Source organism: Onychostruthus taczanowskii, unplaced genomic scaffold (genome assembly GCF_017590055.1).
Source record: "Onychostruthus taczanowskii isolate IOZ18803 unplaced genomic scaffold, ASM1759005v1 scaffold51, whole genome shotgun sequence".
Taxonomy (NCBI): domain Eukaryota; kingdom Metazoa; phylum Chordata; class Aves; order Passeriformes; family Passeridae; genus Onychostruthus; species Onychostruthus taczanowskii.
The window spans coordinates 5,975,439-5,997,422 of record NW_024502680.1 but is presented as its reverse complement, the minus strand read 5'-3'; the positions used below and the strand labels follow the sequence as shown (position 1 = coordinate 5,997,422).

At 45.2% G+C, this 21,984-nt stretch overlaps 1 protein-coding gene across 3 annotated transcripts in view; it reads right to left on the bottom strand.

Moving 5' to 3' along the window:
- The window catches only part of PPP2R3A (protein phosphatase 2 regulatory subunit B''alpha), a 50,457-nt gene that overhangs the window by 8,494 nt on the left and 19,979 nt on the right, over positions 1-21,984 (bottom strand). For 2 of the 3 annotated variants that reach the window (XM_041416175.1, XM_041416174.1), the window contains 6 exons: positions 14,664-14,924; positions 13,177-13,280; positions 10,631-10,733; positions 8,817-8,891; positions 3,739-3,825; positions 1,380-1,536 (listed from right to left, as the gene is read on the bottom strand). In XM_041416175.1, the coding sequence (XP_041272109.1) occupies positions 1,380-1,536; positions 3,739-3,825; positions 8,817-8,891; positions 10,631-10,733; positions 13,177-13,280; positions 14,664-14,924 (787 nt within the window). Of the gene's footprint in view, positions 1-1,379; positions 1,537-3,738; positions 3,826-8,816; positions 8,892-10,630; positions 10,734-13,176; positions 13,281-14,663; positions 14,925-21,567; positions 21,973-21,984 lie in introns of those variants that run through there. The other variant, XM_041416176.1, reaches the window with a different exon arrangement.

Below are 21,984 nucleotides of genomic sequence, written 5' to 3'. Positions count from 1 at the left end.
TCCACACAAAGCCCCATCCCATTGTTAAAAGAAGGCTCTAACTACACTGCCTGTCTAACCACCCTCTGTTTAGCAGCATTTTCTAAAACCCCAAGATGGTTCTCCCAGTGTGTCTGCCCTTGTATCCTTCCAAACACTACAATGTCCCACAAGGATGGCAAGTATCATCTGGATCCTTGGAAATGGGCATGTTACTCCTACTTTGCTACAGTAGGATTTGTCACATAGAAGAAAGAGACTATCCCAGTGTGTACTGCAAAAGAAGTTCAGTTATCAAGCAAAAATGACACATCAAATCCCTACAAAATACTTTTGAGGAAAAGACAGGCTGTGGCAACCATGCTGCAGGGAAGAAAATTAAACACCAGCGTAAAGGTGAGGCTCTGCCAGCCAGGAGATATGTGGGATAGGCTGTTATGGCAGAGCACAAGCCAAGCAGCAGGTACCAGCTCTGGGCAGGATTTGCACAGTGACCTCACCACCCAGGCAGCTGAGCCCCACCTGGACTCCTTCTACACTCCTGTGGTCCTGGCACAGCTCTGGCACTGCCCCACCCCTCAGGTGCCCTGGCACAGCTGACAGGCTGCTGGGCACTGCACCCATGGCTTCTGCCCTTAATCCTTGGCTCCCTCCAGCACCTCAGGGCTCTCAAGCCTCCTGTGCAACAAATACTCCACACCATACCCCAGCAGGGACTAATCTCCCATACCACCCATCCCAAAGGAGGCACTCCTCCATCCTCACCCAGCCAGCCCTATGATCAACACTCCTGAGTCCTGTGACTGCCACACTCCCCCAGAACCCCCATGGCCTCCCCATAAATGCCTGCACTTGGAACACATGGGTGTTTTGGGCCTTTGTGGATTTGTATTCCATTAATTTATCTATGGCCCTTGAACCTTCAAAAACAAACATAACTTCTGGAAAGGAAGTTCCATGCTGAAGAGATACTGTCCAGTCCATCTGCAAGCTGAAATCCCCCAAGCTTCACTGGACTCTGGATTCCTCTCATAACTAGACTGCACTTCAACAATCTCTGAAGTTCACACGGGCTCATCCTTCTTGTCCCTACTTCCAAGTTCCTGCAAAGCCCTCAGTAAATAATAAACAAGTTTCAGGACATTATTTTAGCCTGTCCTCCTGGCAGTGACCCACACAGGAACAGAAGCTCCATCTGTAGCTACTCATGCAGAAAATAGTGTGTCCTGCAGTTCTCTGTGTGTAAGCTTGTACAACTCCTGCTCTAAGCAACATTTATTTAAGAGATGGGTGGCTACATTAAAACTTCTTCTGAGGCATCAAATTAACAGCAGGCTTTAGTTTTCAGTAGGAACATTCTGTTTTCAACAATGCCCTCACCACATTTGCAGGCAGCATACCTTGATCACTGTATCTAGCCAGGTCCTTCTGGCTGATGTAAAGGTCATGGTCAGTATCCAGCTCCCAGAATTTGCAGTATATGACATAAAAGTGCTCGTAGGAGAAGTAATCTGTGATCTGATTTATGTCATCCTCTTCCTCCAAGAGAGCAAGAGTCTGAAAGGGTACAAATACAGTGGGAAGTTAAAGCTGGATGAAGAGGCAGCTCAGCAGCAGAAGTGCTCCAGTTTCTGGGTGAACTGGGTGAACACAGCCCTGAGAACTAACCCGTAGTGCAGCCTTTCCCCAAGAGATGTGTTGCTGTATTCCTTAGCAGGCCCTTACAGAGCACCTGGCTTGGCCATCCTGCTTAGCACAACATCTCTGCCACTCCTGTCACAACTTTTGCTCATTTTCAGCTCTAGTGAAGAGTAAGGCAGAGAAACAGGAACACAAACTGCTGTGTCAGCTGGGATCCATGGTCTGGGAGATAATCCTGACCTGCACCAGAGACTCCTAGAGCCACTTCCAGAAGCAAGTCCACAGTCTTCCACAGGACCTGAGGTATGTATTTACACGTCACACATCCCTGTCTGCCTCCTGAAGGGCAAAATCAAGTGTTGTTACAGACTCACACCAGGACTGGGACAGCAGGGATGGACCCCAAACTAATCCCACTGACTTCCCTGTGCTGTTGCAGGAATCATTCTGGTTTAACTGGGAGGCTCAGACAGATTTCCAACCATAACATCTGTTGACATGTCTTACTAGGAGACATTTAGTGCTAACATCCATGTTTCATTCCCACTTTACACCTCCCTGTCCTTCCCAGCAACAAGAGGGCACTTGCATGTTTCCCAGTGCCACCTCCCTACTTTTCTTCTTGGTGCTGAGGCCATGAGACACCAGAAGCCTTCCTGTCTAATAAATCATGGCTCCAGTGAGCTGCAGGCCTGACCCCTCCTGCCCTCACAGCCTCTCCCAAGGGAGCAGCCTGAGCTATCCCAGGGAATGGTGTCCCCAAGCAGGCAAGCTCTCTGGCCCTGCTACCCATAACCATAAAAACACGTGCTGTGTTATGTGTTGGCACTGGTATTTCAACATCAACTTCCAGCCACCTCCACATCCAAGGAATCCAAGTGAATCCAAACAAAACTCTCACATCCTGCTATCCACCAGGTTCAGTGATGTTCTGGCAGGGATAACAGGATGGCATTGCTAGACCTGCACTATTCTGACTCGCTGACACCCAAGTCTCAACACCTTTGATCCATCACTCACTGGCCTCTCCAGACTGTGTCTCTCTTTCACAGATGACAATCACTGGGAAGCTTTTGCCATAACTATTTTTTTCTTCTGTAGATCACATCCAAAGATGCCATTTACACCTGCAGCAAGGAGCTGAACTTCCCTGCTGCAGGAGATGAAAGGCAGAGTAGATATGAAAGCAGAAAAAATGAGAGAATGTTAAAGAGAGAAAATGAGTGAATAAAGGTGCAGGATAATCCAAGAGGATTTATTTGTAACAGAGGTTGGGAAGGAACAGGGATCCTAGGGCTTGGACTGGCATGAACCAATTCAAAAGAGCACTAATTTTTTCATTAGCTGATGGGGCCAAGTAGGGGAGATGATGTCTTAAAAGAGAAAGAATGTGAATTTATTCTTGAAGGGTTTGAGGAAGACAGCACACTACACCTGGAAGGGCAAACAGGACACAGGAGGGAAATCTCAGTTTAGCCAGTCCTTCACCTTTCAGCCTCAAGACTTTCTGGCTCTTTAGGTTGGGCTGGACATGAGCAGCCTGAGGCAGTCCTAACCTGGTGCTCTTTTGGGAAAAATACAGAGGACAGAGATCCAAATCCTGACATAAGGACACACTGCAGGCACTGGAACAAGAACTAAGCTCCATTCATTATCCTGTGGAGAACAGCTCCTGAGGTGCCTCATCCTGAATTGCAGAGATATTCCTGACCAGCTGTCAGTGGGCTGAGGGCTGCCTAGGGGGCAGGAAATTGGCTCTCCTACCCCTGGCACTCCTGCAGCTCTTCTTGGCTGCTTGTGAGCCGCTTCTCAGGGGTGCAATGCCATGTCCTGCTTCCCTTCCTGCTGTCTGGACCAGGAGCCGGGCTGCTGCTCCATGTGGCTTCAAAGCAGGAAAACAGTCATGCCCTGAGCTTCTCTCAGCACCCTGGGGCCACTCCTGTCCCTGCTTCTCTCACCTCAACTCAGACACAGCTCCTCCAGTAGCCCCAGCGGACTCCTGGCCCTGAGCACCTGGCTCATCCCACTGCAGCCCAGGTGCAGCTCCCTCACCCCCCAGGAACAGGAACAAGGAATGCTGCTGCACTCTGGCTCCTGCTCCCTCAGAAACCCACGTACTTGCAGGAAGTTGCTTTTCCTCAGCTCTGTTAGAGTGATCTTCCCCGACCAGGATCGATTGACTGTGTAGAATATCCTCTGGATAACCTGCAACAGATGAGCAGTGATCTTGATTTCAACTCTTGAAACACAGCAGTTTGGGAATTTAAATGCAGTACCCTGGGTTTATTCACTCATCCTAAGGAGACCTCTTTTTGAAAACTGTTTTGGGATCTTTTCTGTGGATACTACTATCCTTTATTGACTCCACAGTCTGAAAGTAACACTTGCTTCTTAAACAGTATTATCCCTTTCTAGTGTGGAAACATTTCCCCTGCTCTAAATTCACCTCTTTGGGCATGCAGATGTATTATTTGTGTCAGAAAACATGCTCAAAGTGCTGATGAATCACTTTGAGTTTTTCACACTTAAGGGGATGTAGTCTGCATGGATCCCCAATGAAATAGGGCACTAGAGGAGAAGGGAAAAAAAAAAAAAAGGACTTGTGATTCTTCTGGTTCCTGCAGAGGAAGCAAGACATGTAAATGAAAGACAAGGTGAATGTCTGACCCATTGTAACTATAACAATGCCTCATGTTCCCAGTGCCTCTGCTGAAAGTAAACAGGAGAGGTTCTGTTTGCAATTATTTTGGGCAGGTGTTAACCTTGTTTGGCTCCTTTCCAGATCTGCCTCTGGTGAAAGTGAGCAAAAATCATGGGGGAGAGGCACCAGAACTATCAGAAGCCAAAAGCAAACAGCTCCCAGTGTGAGACTGAGCTCATTCCCAAGCTCTTCAAAAAAGCAAACAGCCCTTCCCAATCTGCTCCCTCTCAGCTGTCAAGTAACATCACAGAATGAGGAAACACAAATGTGTGACCAAGCACATCCAAGAATAAACCTAACAGGGCAAAAAACAACAAGTACATATCACTGGCATGAGAAAGGAGGAATAGAATTAATTTGACTATCAGCACTGAAATCTTGTTGACCAAAGCTACTACAAATCTTTGATGTCTCTAACATGTAAGCACATTACCCCAGAACTTTGGTAACCTTTAGTGCACACTATTCCAATGCAAGAATTAAGTTTACACAACAATGTGGACCTTACAGGGATTAATCCAGCTAGCAGGTTAAATGGGATGGATTTCTGTTTTAGCCAGAACTAGTTTCAAGTAGGCAACCAAGGGCCATCTTTAGACTCAGTCAAACAAGTGCTAGTTCTTGGTCCAGAACAGATCCAGAACCAAATATGAGATTGCTCCCAACAGTCTGCTTTGGGATACACAGTGAGACAGCAATTTATGATGGCACACACAACTCTGAGAGCAACAAGAATGATGTGAGGATTCAAATGTACCCTGAAGAGACAGAATTGATTGATTCAACTTAGTTGAACATGACACCTTTTGGTAACACTGCAGGCTCTTTGTCCCTCCAGGCCTAAGAGGTGGATATCCTTTTAAAGTTGGGTATCATTTTAATTAAAAACAGACCAAAAACTAGACCCATCCTAACTGTAGCAATCACTGAGCAATGTTCTGTGGCCTGTGTAGCACAAGATGTCAGATTAGGTAATCACAATGATCCTTTCTGGTCTTAAGCACAACGTTTGTTTCTTCTTTCATGCCTCTGGTAGCCACTGCCATTCTGGTCTCTGTTTCTGGACTTTGTTTGGCTTTTGCTTCCAGCTTGCACCAGAGCTCAGAGACTGGAGTAGTCTCACCTCTCACATCACCCATTATCACACCTGACAACTTTGTAGCAACCCTTAAAAATACAGGGTGTTCACACCATTCCAAGGACTCAAAAATAGCAATCCCAAGAATCAGAAACAGTACCCCATACCAGTAATTCTACTTTTCCTCTGCCTGCAGGGTAGTAAAAGACAACAAACTATTCCCATTTGTGACACATAAAAAACTGTTTGTCTATGAGACCACATTGATAAAGATGTTCCATCTGCTCCCTCCTCATCCATCTGTAAAAAAAAAGCCATTCAGAGGCAAAATGGAATCTCTTTTCATGTCTCTTACCATGTCCAGTCACTCAGTGAAGGCTTTATTATTCAAATAATGGCCCAGTTTCCATGGACAGTACATAGTATACATCTCACTATAAAATCTCAGTATTTATCCTTTTATTTTCCAGTTTGTAAACACCAAGCTGTCAAAAAAAGCATTTGGGAAACGTCCTAGATCATTACCCAGCCGGAGATGATGTGCAGCATGAAAGTCACATTTGTCACTTAGGCCATAACTGGCTTCATTTTTCTTAGTTCAGTACATAACCATAGACCCATAGAACATCTTGAGTTGGAAGAGGGCACAAGGATCATGGAGTCAAATTCTTAATTAGCTTTTGGAAAGAGAAGCCTCTTTCTACTTCCCCATTATCCTCATGTAATTGGCCTCCAGGCCCAAACCATTCACGGTTGAGTTCCAGACTTTTCCCCAGTCTTGCCACACAAGAACAAAACCAATTGTGGACAAAACAGGAACCTTTATTAATCCCTGTGGCCATTGTCCCTTTACACATTTGCATTTATGCTACTGTATAAGCTGAAGCACTTTTCCACAAGCTTTAATCTTTAATCTGTTTTTAGCACACAGCTTTCCAAGGGCAGCATGCACTGCTAACTCTGAGCCTGGTTTGAACATTCAGGTAGAAGTCACACTAAAGCTTTACAACAAGTGCCACAGGATATTCTGTGATGTTCTGCATCATCTTCACCAGCTTCAGGAGTTGTCTCTGTTGAAACAAACACAACTGGTTTAGTAATACAGTGGCCAATAAAACAGATAAGATATAGATGAAATTCCAGCCTGTTGTGTCCAAAAGGCCCCTTTAAAAGGTTCTGAGGGGGCAGTAAGAACTGAAATGTGCATTCACATCTTACCCATCCTAGACTGTGAGGTCACTCTCCAGGAGATTTCAGCCAAGTGATGCTGTACCCAGCAATGAACACAAAGCCATGTGTCCTTATGGCCCTAGTCTGTAACACAAACACGAACTGTGATTCTTGTGTGGCAGCAAATACAGCACTCTGTCTTTGTAAGGAGGTATAAGGCACTCTACCTTGAAACAATAAAAATGATCCAAGTGTTCTCAAAATCCAAGGACAAAGCTGTTTCCTTCACTGCTTCCTGGTGGAAATACTTCATTTTGTAATATTAAAAAGGGATGTGCCAAACTGTCTGCAAAAGGAGAGGTGAGCAATAGGAACTCCTGCTATCAGAGAGCAGAGCCACTGCTGCAGAGGACTGAGTGCTGCCCCTCCAGATGGGCACAGCCTGCCCAGCAGCCTCCTGCCTCCCCAGGTGCTGGCCCTGCTCCAGCCCAGGGAGATTCTGCTGTCAGCACAGATCCCCAGAGCAGTGCTGTCCTGACAGCTGAAGGACAGCTCACCTTTGTCAGGTGTGCTGCTCCACAGCCCTCTCCTCAGCTCCAGGCACCACCATTCCCTGCTGCCTTTGGAACAAGCCTGGGATCCACCTGTGTCCCAGCACTGCCAGGAAGGATGCCCAAAGGCTCTGACTGCAGCAGGAAAGCACAGCAGACATACAGGCAGGATCAAGAAGCACTCAGGAGCTTCGTGTACTTAGCAATGTCTGGTTTTGTGACTGCTTTGGTGACACAGCACCAAACCCAGGCACCAGGGAAGTGGTGGAAAAGGAGAGAGGAAGGAAAAGGTGCTGCCCTTTAGCAGCAGCCTGCACTTCATTTAACTGTAAGTGGAAGCTCAGCTTCACACAGCTGGTCTCAGCCTCATGGTGCAGTGCCCCTGGTGAGTCCAGAAAGGGCAGCAAGGGCAATCATGTGAGGGATTACTCTACAAAGATATTTGTTTCTTGCCTGAAAAATACAGGAACAGTGTGTGACATAAGAGGAAACCATAAAGGCAGATGCAGAGAATTGCCTTTGTCAGCAGCCAGGGCAACCACACACATGGCATTGACCCGTGGATACTGCAGTCAGAAACCAACCCCAAGTGCGACCTTAAACCTTTCAGTCTCACCCTTCCATGCACTTGAAATACCAAATACCAGGGTGCAATGTGCCACAGGCACTTTCCACATGCCTCCATAATTCCCTGGCCATTCCTATACCTGTTCTGGCTTAATGTTTATGTTGTCTTGCCCAACAGGGACTAAACATATTGATTATACACTGCTGTTCACTGCCATGTTCAAGTGCATCTAAAACATTTAGAATGGATTCTCATTATACATTTTTATTAGTGTGACAGTTCAAGGTTTGCCCTGAAGAAGTGTCTTTGTGCCATCTGCTCCTTACAGGAAAGGAACAAGCATGTGTGTGCCAGGAGCCTCCCAGCTGCCATGTGTGGTGCAGCCCCAGGCAGGCCCTGGCAAGCAAACAGGAGAAACTTTAAGCCCTGAGCCCTGTTGGGATATAGCTCCCATCAGGTCTGTCATTATCTGAATTTGTTACTGCTGCAGAGATAAAACTTCCCAACATTTATACCTTTTATCCAGATTCATACCCAACACCAGTCAAGCTCAAGGCTTAAAAAAAGTACAAACACACTTAGGTAAAGTGCCAGCCTTAGTGCTGACTGCAGAGCTGGAACAAAGCTACTGAATAAACCCCAGCTACAAACCCAGCCACAAAAGCTTGGGGACAGAGAGCCTGGACAGGCATCCTGGCAAAAGGAAGGCTGGACAGCAGATCCCTGGAGGCAAAGGGCGTTTTGCACTGAGGAACAGTCACAGATTCTCCAGGCCTCAGTGACAGAAACCTTCAAACAGGCAGCCTTCCATGTCTCAGCAGCCCAGCACAATTCAGGGTGACTTAGCAGCTCCCAAAGACCAAACAACGTTTTTTCCATTCATCATGCCAAAAAAGATGTTTTTATAGATTTGCTTAAGACCAGAAAGAACCATTATTAACCTTTGGAATAACCCTTGGCACACACAAGCAGATTATTTTTCTTTTGGAAGCAGTTGTTAAAATACCTCATGGTGAGTAATATTAAAAACACCTATATTTTTAAATAACTGAAGGATTTGCTGGTAGGAGCAATGACAGATCCCAAAGGGAGGCAGAGGCATCACAGGGGACCAGAGGAGCAGCCTACCGTTGTAATATACCGGGAATGGAACTCCGGAGCATCCTTCAGGAACGTGAGGCCAGGATGAGTTTCTACCACATCCTGCAAGGTAAGAGAAAATGAAATGAAATAGATTTTCTTCTTCTTTTAATGCTTAGAAGTTAATGGCTTTATAAACCAATACTTTTGCTTACTCTTGAAACTATTTGCAGCATTAACAGTAAAACTGAAATCTTTTAATCTATCAAGAGAACCTTCTATTACAGTAACAGAATGCATTTGCTGGGCAATACGCACCTGGTGGGCCAGTTTGATTTACTTAAGGACAGAAAAACAAAGGAAGAGAGTTAGTGAGTAGATGAAAACTCATTTTCATTGAATGAGACAAAAATTAGTTAGTTGACCATGCAACTATCTCCTCTCCAAGATTTTTGTTTTCCTCCATTCATTGAAGATATTAACATTTGTTAGAACTAGGTGTCAGAAATAAATATTCCTTGAGAAAGGCTCCTATGTCCAATGAAAGCTGTGTGAGCTTCAGAAAGTTTACAGACATGATTAGTGCTTTTCCAAAATTCACTTGGACTACCTGTGAAGATGCCTCTTTCTCAATACCAGCTTTTTATAAGTAAAACACTGTCTCACAATGCCAAATCTGCATGATCAAATCCATGGAGAAACTGCTCAGATCGTGAATGAATCAGTTCAGATCCTGTATGAATCAATGCCTGTGTAATTTCTCCATGTGTGACTCCTCTACCCTTTAAAGGTGTTCCAAGTTCTGCTGTGCTTGTTCCATGCCATGGTGCCCTCAGGGGTGTGATATGCCCAAATTTTGGGCAGTATAACAGGATGTCTCACATGGTGGCGTAAATCAGGGTAATTTTGCTGATCTCTGGCTTACTGGCAGACAGGACTGTGCATGCCTTGGATTGCACCAGGAGCTAAAGAGCAGAGCTGCAATCCACCAGGAAAGGCAGTGTGCCCAGTGGAGAAGAGATGAAGAGCAACATGAGGAAATGTACGCATCACAGCCCCAGTTCTGTTTGAGACAGAAACAGCCAGCACAGACACAAAATCTTTCCCCAAAGCAGCATCTCCACAGAGGTTTTACCCAGAGGGCAGCACTGGGATGCATGGAAAAGATCAGAAAAAGTACAACTGCTGATCAGAGGAGCAGATGGATGTGATTTATAGACACTGTAGAGAAGCCCTATCCAGAGCCTGCATAAATGACCACAAATAATTAAAACAACTATACTTTGTTAAAGTTAATGAAAGGGAAAGAGACATGAAATGACGATGTGCAGATTTAGCCTGAATATGAGGGGAAAAAAAACCAAAACAGTGACATTTGTGCAGTAGCAGGTTTAGAGGCATATACAGAACAATTGGAACTGCAGAAATTTTGCCAAGATCTCCATGTGATACTGTATCTGGTAGTCTGGCTAGACAAATTTAATTACAGCTGTCTTGCCAAGCAACTTTTACAACTTTTCCAATAAGTTTTTATGTTGTACTTGACTATCAACAGCAACAAGCATTTTTCCCAATATCCACATTGAGAAATGGAGCAAATTACAGCCTGGTTACCAGGCACTGATAAATACGAATCCTGACAAGAGACCAGTCCTCAACGCCTTTAGCGGGATTTGCAGCTGGTTTGGCACTTTAGCACTTAAAAAGCTTATTTCTATTTCACTCCAAAATGAACCCCACCCAGGTGCTGTTCAAACCAAAGGTCTGCTCGTCCTTGGTAAACACTTATTGCCATGGAAACAAAGAAGGAGCCAAGGGAACGCAGCTCTGTGCCCAGCGTGCCCGCGGAGCTGGGGCAGTACCTGCAGCAGCGGGATGAAGTCCTCCTGTTGTAGGCACTCACAGCCAGGCTTTGCCAGAAGGGAAGTGAACCTGGAGGCATCGTCGTGGCAGCTCCGCAGGATTCTGTGGGAGAGAGGAGGAGTTACTCCCAGCCCTTTGCACCTCCCAGGAGCCCCGGGAGGGTCACAAAGCCTTACAGCACAATTCCCTATGCTGGGAATCACTCAAATGCTGACCTCAGACTGCCAGGACTTCCTTCAAGGTCATTCAGCTGCACCAGAGCACCCAGCAGGGATTTTTTCCAGGTTAACACTGCTGTGGTAAAGCAACTTTCCTACTAAGCATCTGTGGAATCAGAGAAGTCACCTGACTCTTGCCAATGCTGCAGGCTCGCTCCAAGTGAACAGCACCAGCCCAATGGGATGCACAGGGTGCACTCTCTAATGTCACCCTTCACTATACTGCAACATTCGGGGAAATTGCCAGACTACGGGGACTGAATATTCACCCACAAAAATCACTTCTCAGAAGGAAAAAGAGCATCCCCTGTTCATTATGGCCCATCTGGAGCTGTGCACCAAAGCCACAGAGAACAGCCTAATGAAGGCATTAGTAGGACTGAGCATTTGGAGAAGTGTGTGAACTCAGTCCCCTCTGGTTGACAGTGTGCATCTGACACACCAGGTCTTGTCTGTGCCTTCTCACACAAAATACTGCACTGGCCAAAGGTATCACAGTTATGGGATTAACCCCAGGGAAACTCAGGAAGAGAGGAACTCCATGCCATTTACCAAACACTGCTAACAGAACACAACATTTGAATATATCAAACACTATGTGGTTGACATAATATTGGGGAAACTCAGAAAACTACAGTTTTCTTCATTAACTCTGAAAATATAAATGCACTGTAATTATTTACTGTGAGTGATTATTCACCACTTTCCTCTCGTAAAAGTGCATGAACATAGTACTGAAGTGGTTGTAGTTCTCTAGCAGAAATCACACTAACTTGTTTCCTGCTAATTCTGGCCTCATCAGTCTGGGAAAGGCAGACTTTACAAAAAAATGATTCTTTTAGATAAGAAAAAAAAAAAGATTTAGCAATCCTTTTGGCTGCACATTCCTATCATGGTAACTGTCAATTAACAGATATATTCTAAATCAGCTGCAGAAAGAGGTGCTAATGTTTTAGCTTAAAAAAATCTGGCACATAAAGATGAATCCCAAAGCCCAGTTTTAGCCACAAACAAATCAGAAGTGTTTTATATTGAGAAATTCCTATAGACTTGACAAGCAGTGAGGCTGTGGCATCTTGAGAAGTCAGTCACCACTAAGAAAATTGAAAATAGGCTTCAGCAACTAAATATACTTGGTTTGAAGTTATACCTGGGTTCACATAGCTGCAGTCAAACTTTACCAAAAATCCTACATTTCTTCTGTTTTTCAGCTTTCCAGCAAAGATTTTGTAACTGTCAGAAGGGAAGATGAGGGGATAAAAAAATAATATCTTTCTAAAAGAGTAACTAAGTGAGAAAAGCATACAAAGCTTGGCTTGGAAATGGGGTAGTTAAAAGGATACAGAAGAGGGACATGACCACAGTCTGCAAATATCTGAAGGATGTGAAAATCAGAGAAGTGAAAATGTGGTATCACACATTAGGGATTAATTAGAAGTAATTGGAGGAACCTAAGGAAGGAAAATATATTGTCTGTGTCAAGACAAACTTAGAGATCACAGTCACCCCTAACATTTTTGTAATTTTGCCAGGGTAACTAGAAGCTGTTTTGACAACATCATCACAGGAAATACTTTGGGAATTCAGGGTTAAAGACTACGTCAAGAATCTGAAGAGCAACCATTAAGTAAAAAATTAGGACTCTCTCTGGAGAGGAGATGGAGAAGCTGTTCAGGTGTTTCACAAAGTAGACTAAAGCCTGAATTGCCCTGGAGGGGAAAAAGATCAGGCAAGAGAACAAGTCTGCTCCATGTCAGAGCTTACTCCAAGCATAATGCATCCATCCAGAGCTCTCCATTTCCACAGTGTGGACTGTCAAACTCCACAGGTGAATTCAATAGCTTGCTTGGGAAGGTAGTAACTATTAAAGCTCCCAGAGTACCCAGTTATATGATGATGCTTATTTCCATATTCCTCTTTCCTGTAACACTATCACATACCTCCTCTCCCAACCCCCAAATGACACTTGCTTAGTGCACCAGTCCAGAGCAATAAGGCTGGGCACAAAAATACCTCAAATCCACAGATAACTACCAGCTACCTCAGAATAGGTGACATTTCTGGGGAGTTTGTAAATATATTTTATATAGCAACTAACTCAAAACATCTTACTGTCTATACAATTACTTCCAAGTTTGTGGATGTCACACAGAAAGAATTGCTCAGAGGGTTTGGGGGGAAAAAATCTCAAGCTGATGGAGACTTTTAAGCCACTTAAAGAAGAGGACAATTGTATGAAAAGTCTGATGGAAAAGAAGGGGGAAAAAATAGTTGTATGGCAGGCTGATCTCTTCTTCCAGAAAGAGTTTTGCATTTTTCATACTCACTTTCTCCACATGGACACAAAGGAGTGCACAGAGACACGTCCTGTCCTCTCTCCTCCAGATGCACTGAACAGAGGTGCTTTCCAGTAGAGTGGGCAGCCACAGATCTGCAAGATAAACCAGGGCAAGGAGGAATACAAGAGCAGTCCCAAGAGGAACCTTGGTTCACCACTGAGACTTTACACAAGGGAAATAAAGTGGTAATGGCTTTCTGACTCACCTGCATGCCATTTACTGGTGCCAAGGTTGAGAATTCACACATAACTTTCTACTTTGTCATGTACCTTTCCAAGTGACTGAGAAACACTCCTCTCAGGCTAGGAAAAGGATCTGGACTACTCAAGCTCTGAACTGTTTAGCACAATTCCCTAGGAAGTAGAGTGGAGAGACAGGCACCTCCTTCCAGAAGGACACTCACACCAGCCACGTCCCCCACCCACCCTAAAACAGGAGGGCCTATTCTCCTATGGGATAACCTGTCACAGGCAGCAAGGGAACCTCAAGTCTAATTACAGACAATTAATGAGTAAATGCCTAAAGGTGAAGTAAATCTCACCCTGCAATTTTCAGTGCAGTGCTTTCCACCCAGCACAGTCCATTATTTCCAACACTGCAAGATCTCAGCAGGGGAACACAAAAATGAAAGCACACATGGGAAGGATTGATTCCAGCCAAAGGACTCCCTGACCAGCCTCTGCAGAAGCTGCTGGCCCTCAATGGCAGGCCATGAAAGCTTGAAGAGGGCATCATTGCTCAGCTTACAGTGCCAGAGACTCATTCAGGACAAGCTGATCATCCAGGATGTGTCTGATAAATGCTGGTTTTAGATCAGCAGCACTGTGGAACTGCAGCTGAGGGAGAGGGAAAGAGAAGGGACCATCTCGTGTGCTCCCACACAAGTGCTGTGTGCTGTCCCCTGAAGGCAGAACTCATTACCAGCTGTACATTGAACATGCACAGCTCAGGAGCTGGGGACTCACTGGACATTTCCCCCTTCCATGTCCAGGGAGCTGGAAGTTGGAAGTTGCTTCCTCACACAACACTACAATAGCACCTACAGCTGATGCTAGCTGAGCAGGACAGCTGCAAAAGCAACAAAAGGGCAACTGATACTATCTGAAGCCACAGAAGCAGAAAAATTTCTGCCTCTGAGTTTCTCAATCTTCTGGGCACAAATACGAAGGAATAGAGAAACAAAAATGCAATTTGTATTTGCTAAGAAATCTGAGAGAACTGCTTCATAAATCAAAGCAAGAACAAACACATATCTGATGTGACAATCAGCAAACTGAGCTCATTTTTGTTTACTATTATCTAAATCTAAACAACAAACTTCAGATCAAAAGGAAACTGGTTCTTTTTTTCCCCCCTACAACAGCTGTGAGATAGACTGAAACTAAAACAAAGTCTCTCCCAAAACTAAAAAGCTAAAGAATAGATTCACAGAATCATTAAGGCTGGAAAAGGCCTCCAAGACCATCGATGGTTACCTTAGCAATTTTCCCCATTTCACAGATGTTTGCTTTCCCATCTTCAAACTCTGTAAAGGCCTCTTCAATCCTGGCAATGATTTCTTCATGGTTAGTGCAGACATTCGGGAGTCCTTTAGGGAAGTAGAAACGTGGAATGTTTATGGGCACAGGGGTACTGCTGCTGGCTTTATTCACAGGCAGAGGAGTGCAAGTGCTAACCACAGGCTGCAGGGGGGCTGGGGATGAAGTTCCTGCCTTCTTCTCTTGCTTACTTTGAACCTGAAAATACAATGAATAACAAACACATTTTAACATCATGGTACATGGAGCAGGAAAAAGTAGTATGTGATTAGGAGAAAATTAAAGCCCACTAACAATTAAACTATGGCACAGGGATAAAAATGCGTCTTAAATAGGCAGTTAAAATTTTCTGCATTATTAACCAGTGCAAATTTAGGATGTCACACCTGCTTTTATGCTATTTCTGAGCATTTTACATATGTAGATGTGGCTCATGATTTCCTCTTGAGTCACTCTGCAACTCAGTGATACCACAAAGGACAATGCCATTTCCTCTCATGCTGGACTTGGTCTTGTCATTCTGCCCCATGAACAACAAAGTATCTGCTCTTCAGTATTTCCCCTCTGAACCAGAGCACCCACCCACACAGCTTGCCTAAAGTATGAGCAAGGCTACATTCAAACAAGGACATTTTTTATCCATTGGGGGCATAATTAGCTTTGCCAAAGCACTGCTTCAGAGATAAATTAAGAAAATATTTTCAAGACTTCCTTCCCAACTTCAGCAAGCCTTTTATTTTGTGCCCAACTTAAACAGTCCCAGACCTGATTTTGTGAAAGATACTAAGCACTGGTAAATCAATTTTTCCATCAGGAATTAGAAGCAGGCAGCAGAGTGTCATTTGGCATTCACATGATGTTTTTCCTTACTCCTCTCCTATCTGTAACAAACATATGGCTGATATGGTGATCCCCACTGGATCCCCTCCCCAATGGATCTCCAGTTCTAGCTCTACATCACAGGCAGCATTTGTATTTAAGCACACAATGAGACCCTAAACCAGGGAATTTTTCAGACATGGGAGGGAACATTTCTTATACTTTAACAAGTAATTACAGTACAAGCTGCAAAATCAGCTGCTGGAATGTGGAAGGATGAGGAATTCCCTGCTACCCCAGGGAGACACTCCTTCTTGGGAAAAGGCAGCAGCCTTTCCCACTGCACAATGGTTCCAATACAAGAGTTTCATTAATATAACAACATATGTGATAAGGCGCAGAAGGCAACAGTCAAGTAAATACAGCTGTGACTTTCAGTTTGTTTATTCTAACTGTTTCAAAACAAAATGGTTTCAGGATAAAGCAGCCAAGTCTGAGTCCACTAAATGCAGAAGAATGTATATGATGAACTGACTTTATTTCATTATTTTCTCGAAACTTGGAGCTTTTTTCTCAACACATACTCAATCTCCCAACTAGCCACAGATTTGCTTTCAATGAGGTAAAGAAGTGAGAATTGTAAAGGCTTCTTTAAGCACTACTTTTACCTGCAGTTCATAATACTTTATAACCCATTCATCAGAGACCCATGAAAGAAGAGAGAAGGATTTTCCTCCTCTTCACTCCTCTGCTTCATGGCTCTTTCTTTAAATGGGAGGACCTCTTTCTTCTCCCAAATGCTGTCCCATTTCAGGAGCAGGAACACTGGCACACACATCCCACCAACCAGAAACAACTTTTCTCCTTAACTGCTCTGCACAGAACACATTAACCTGGAGCTTGGGGCTCTTCCAGTTGTCTTCTCCTGTGTCTTGCTACATAGGAAAAGCTGGAGATATTTTTCAGCCTTCAATATTTCTATCAATACCAGTATTCAGAGTCTGAACAGCTCTTAACCCTTGGAGAGTCAGCCTGATCACCAACACCTGTTCTCCCTCTTGTCCTTGACTGTTCCTCCTTAGACATTGCACATCTTTGTGTCTGCTCCTCAGCAATGCTGGAGCTCAGAGGGGGTCACGAGTTCCTGGGGCTCATGAGGGCTGGAGGATGGTGAGCATCAGCCCTGGTCACTCTGTCCCACGGCAGGACAATGCAGGTGACCTGAGGTGGTGGCTCAGGAGAAGCTGGGGAGAGCTGGACACTCACTTCGGGAGCACAGTTCGCTGGGTTAAATAAAAGACAGCCCTTCTCCCGGCTTCCTCCTGCCCTTTCCTCAGCAGAGCACCAAAAGCAAAGCCCAGACCAAGTGAATGTGTGTGGGGAGGGAGCACCTGGCCCCAGTTCAGGGGTCACAAAAATCACCACTTCTGCTTTTACCATCTGCTCTCACCCTGCCTGCCCTGTCCTGCCAGGGGCTTCTCCAGCCAGGACCCAGTTCTGCTCAGGAGTTTTCCCTTTCTGGATCCCAGCAGAGGGGAAGTCCCCGCCGGTCTCTCACAGCACCATATTCATACAAACAATGCAAAGCTGGAACAGAGTCGAGGTGCCAACTGCAGCCACTTGACTTCTATAATAGGACTTCACATCAGTTTGCTCGAGGCCACTTCTCACAAACAGGTTTATTGCTCCCTAATCTCTTCAGGATACACAAGCACTCCCGGCTGCCAGCACTGGGAGGAACGAAGAGAAGTGACTAAAACTTAACAAAAAGTTCCACAAACCAAGATGTTCTTTTAAAAGACACTGACTTTTCACCGTAACAATACATCCCCTTCCCTTACAGTACAAGGGAATGATAAAATTTTTGTTTTCTTGGAAGGTGAAGAGGAGTCCGTCCCTAAGTAGAGCACAACAGCACTGGGCCATTTTTTTCCCCTTCTGCATTTCACACACATCCCAACAGGGCACACAACCTGAGCTGACCATGCTGGAACACAACTCACCCCTTCTGCCCAGGTCTCCACCTCCCAAAAACCCCAGCAATTCCTCTGCCTCCAGGCACTCCCAGAGCCAGCAGTGTTTGGTACCAGCTCACTCAGCTCAGGACCACAAAGGATGTATTAATTTCCTGACCCCCATCCACCACTCAAGGCAGGTCAGACACCTAGAGGAGAAACCCAGGGAATTCTGCTGGCCTTTGAAGGAGGGAGCCAGTTTGGCCACAGGTTCCCAGCTGACCTTCCCAGTAAGTCTGACTCACTCACTCCTGCTCAGTTCAAGCCAAACTAGGAGCAAGCACTGCTCAGGGGGAGCTGCTTTTCACATTTTGCCTCAGGAATAGAAATGCAATTCTTGAACTTTGTCTTCTTCCTTCTCATATAAGAAATGAGCTGTTTATGACACAAAGAGAAAAAACCAAGCAGCAACTAGTCCCTGAAGATTCTGTTCCCTAGAACAACCTCACAAATTAATACTCTGGGATGGGTATAACCAGATGGAAACCACTATGGGGACAAGAAGAAGTTAATTACAACTTTTTGGGAAAAAATTTAAGAAAGTGGTATGATGGGAAATTCTGTGGAAATTCCTTGGAAATAAACAGTTTCTTATTGCAAAAAATTAGCCTTAAATGCTGTTTGCCTAGCAGAACACAGTCCTCCAACAGGGTTGTGCATTTTCAGAGAGGACAACTAAGAAAGGAAATGACAAATACTCTAATAAACCTTTCGGCTTTGTTACAACAATTAACAAATAATTTTTTTTTTCTTTATTTGTTCAAGAGAAAGGTGAGATTAAAGGCCATTTTTAAATACCACTCTGTAGCATTCTGTAATTTACCCTAACTAAAATCTGTCTATCCACTATATCACCTTTTGCCAGCCACACAATTTATTTACGGACAGACAAAAATAGTGACATCTGTGTTATAAATAAACCAGACAGAACTACAGCCTCATTGTAGCTACACAAACAAAGCATAGACTAAACCTCTGCCATCCCAGCCTGTCTCCCAGGGATGTGCCAGTCCCAGCAGAAAACTCCATGGAAGGAAGCAGTATCACACAAAGTGGTCAAATTCTTTCTACTCCTTCCTCCTGGTCCCAGGCTCCAACAGGATCCTAGATAATATATTTACCAGTTTCTTGCTTTATTTCCAAATGGCATAGTGTAATCCTCTTTTCTAGGGTACAGTGACTCAGCCTGGGTTCTCGCAGTCCACAATGCTGACTTAATGTCTCCTTTCATTTTTCATAGTTCCTGCCTTCCTGAAGTCTGATGGTACCTGGACACAAGCCATCCTCAAAGCTCATCAGCTCTCCAGCACTGCTTTGTATCTCTTGCCCAAGACTTTCTCTTCCTTTCCCTCCCCAAAGCCCCTTCCCATCAATGAACCTTCCTGCTGTCTCTTTCTTACCTAAGAACAGCAAGAACAAAGGCTCCAAACATGACAGAGCTATGAGAAAATGCATTTCTGGAGAGAATATTTTCTTCTAGGAAACAAACTCACCAGCAGAAACAAAATCCAATCACAGCAAAACAAAACTGAAAACAAACTCTACCTAAGCAACTCAGAAACCTAAAAGGATTTAGGTGGGAGTAGACACAGTGCTAATTGTAAGGATGGATCCTCGTGGCCTTATCCAGTCGAGTTTTGCAACAGAGGCATCACATACCTCCACTGCCAAGTGTGCCTATAGATCTTGGACCTGGCCCTCAGCAGCAGTTCAGGCTGAGAACCCGCTGGCTGAGCACCAGGCCTGCAGAACAGGGCTGGTGGAGGGGACAGTGCACACGGGCTGAGCACGAGCCTGCAGCGAGGGCTCATTGCAAGTAAGGGCAGTGATGTCCTGGACTGCCTTAGGAGCAAGGCCAGGAAGTTTTTATCTCTGTCTGACACTAGCGAGGCTGCATCTGGGTTCCAGGGACCAGTTTTGGGCCTTCACTTCAAAAAAGTGATGGGAAGAAACCAGCCAGAGATGTGAAGGAGGGAAATCAGAAAGCTGCGATCAGGATCAGGCAGCAGGAGACACGGAGAGCTGGCCCTGGCTAGCTAGGGGAAGCCAAGGGATGTGCTAAACACAGCCTGCAGCTCTTGGAAGTGCAGTTACAGCGGCAATGGAAGCAAAGCCCAACTTGGGAGGGTTAGGCTGGAGGACCCTGAGGGAAGTACAGCCTGTGAGAGGTCACCAAGAGGGGCCGGGTGAATGAATCCCTATCCTTGGGGAAAGCCAGTGCTGATGTGACCCAGGGTTAGAAACAGTATTCCTACAAGTGATATGTTGGATTAGAGACCTCCCTTCCTCCCAACACTGCCATGGGAGGCTCTCTGATCCTTCCATAAATACTTCTGCAAAGGATAAGCACAAGAACTGAAATTTCCAGCTCTTGACACAGAAGTTTACCATCACCCTTCTTCCACACCTGCCTGGCCAGTATCTGTGTGTTCCACAAAGCAAAGAGGTGTTCATTCACCTCTCAGCTCCCTATCACCACCATACTACCTTTCCACCTGCCAGCACTTTTGTTTTCTTACTGGACCCAGTTACCTCTACTGTCAGCTCACCCCAAGTCCCAGGTATAGCCCCACAAGGCACAAAATCTAATTACACCTCACTGCTGCCACGTGGGAGAACTCCCATCCCTGCCCTCCACCTCCAGGGGTCCACTGTCCCTCTGGGAACCGATCTCACCCACGTGGAAAGGCAGCAACAGACTTGGCTTTGTTGCTGGATGATACTAAACTGTGTTATGAATTAAAACAGCTCACAGAAAGACCTGTGGGGCCCAGGACAAGAGAAGGGTGACACACGGTGAGGAGGCAGCAAGAAAAGAAGAAAAAGACCATCTTTTTTGAACACTGCAGCATTTCACTTGCCTCGAACGGGCAGCCCCGGAGCAGTCATCCCAATGCATTCAGCAGAGAAACTGTTCCTGCTTCTGACCAGGCAGAGGGCTCGTGGACCAAAGCCTTGTCCGTTTTCCCAGCTGTTCTACCCGCAGGTCTCATCCCTCCCTGCAAACCCTACCCCGGCTAGATCCTCAGTGATCAGACTAACTCTGGAGAGGGAATTTAGCTGTGCTGTGGTTCCTGACAGTGTCTCCGAACTGCTCGGCCCCGCCCAAGCCATTACTGCACATTATTACCTCATCCAATTCTCCCCTAGGGAGTGAAAAACACACGTTCCAGAGATTAACCTCTGAGATGTACTTTAACCTGTCAGCAGAACGCATGAAAAAATGTGCCACAATATGTTTTGGAGCAATTCTAATGCTGTTTCTTAGGAAACAGCTGCACTGCTCCTAATTTCAACTTTTTAACGTCCTCACTGGGTCACACGTTATTTAAATACAGATAAAGCTCAAGATGGGCCGATTTCAGCAAATTGTGAACCCTCTAAATCTGGAGTGACCACATGTCCATTTGGTGTCCTAGCACATCCAATCTTTTGTCAGTTGTTCCAGGGAGCGAGTACAGCAGCTGGGATTTACCAAAAGCACACAGTTGTGATACAGTTTCCATTTCTTTGGCTACACCTCTGGGATCTTCAGGGTCTGTTCCAGACTAAATTATTCCATTATCTCCTTCAGCCACAGCCCAGAGAGGGTAGGAAACAGCACAAAGAAGCATCTTGGGATGGTAAAATCATAAAAACCAAAGCCAGGTAGGCTGGTCTGCAGAGATTTGTACAGTTCACAGCAGACAGCAGAACCTCGTGGCTCCTCCAACATGCAACAACAAACATTCAGAGCAACCACACAAAAAACCTCACAGAAAATACTTAAATTTTACAATACTTCTCCCCATGATTAAATCACTGCCCTTGCTGTTAATTTCCCCCCATGTTTACAAAGACATTTTAACTCTGCAATCTAAGCCTGGAAGGTTTATTTTTAAACCTGCTGGTATCTAGCTGCAAATAACTTTCTGCAAATAGACAGGCCTAGAGGGGACACAGATTGATTCTCTGATAGAATAAAAAAATACAAAAAAAGAAGACAAAGAAATGCCAAGTGTCCAAACCTGGGCCTGCTGGAAGGCCTTGAGCCGCCTCTTGAATCGAGATGGAAGAACAAAGTCACAGCCCTTGGCAAGGAAAGCTAGCTCCCCTCCCAGATCTGGGTCCCTCCGCAGAGAACTCTCCTTGATCATCATCCTGGGCAGCTCCTAAGCAGATGTTGACCTTTCCAGAAGGGGCACAGGCACTCTGGAGGAGACCACGTCAAGACCAGCACGTTGCTTTCTTGGGTTTGACTTTTTACAGGCAAAAAATGACAAATGGCTTCAACATATTATGTCTTCTCTCTCTTCACAAGGACAACATCTAGCAATTCTATCTCACTCCTGAAGCCAGAGTTCCCTACTTGAACCAATATTCAAAGTGTCTTTCAGTACCACCAGGATCTTCTGCCTTCTTGTAATACTTTAATTGAGAAACAT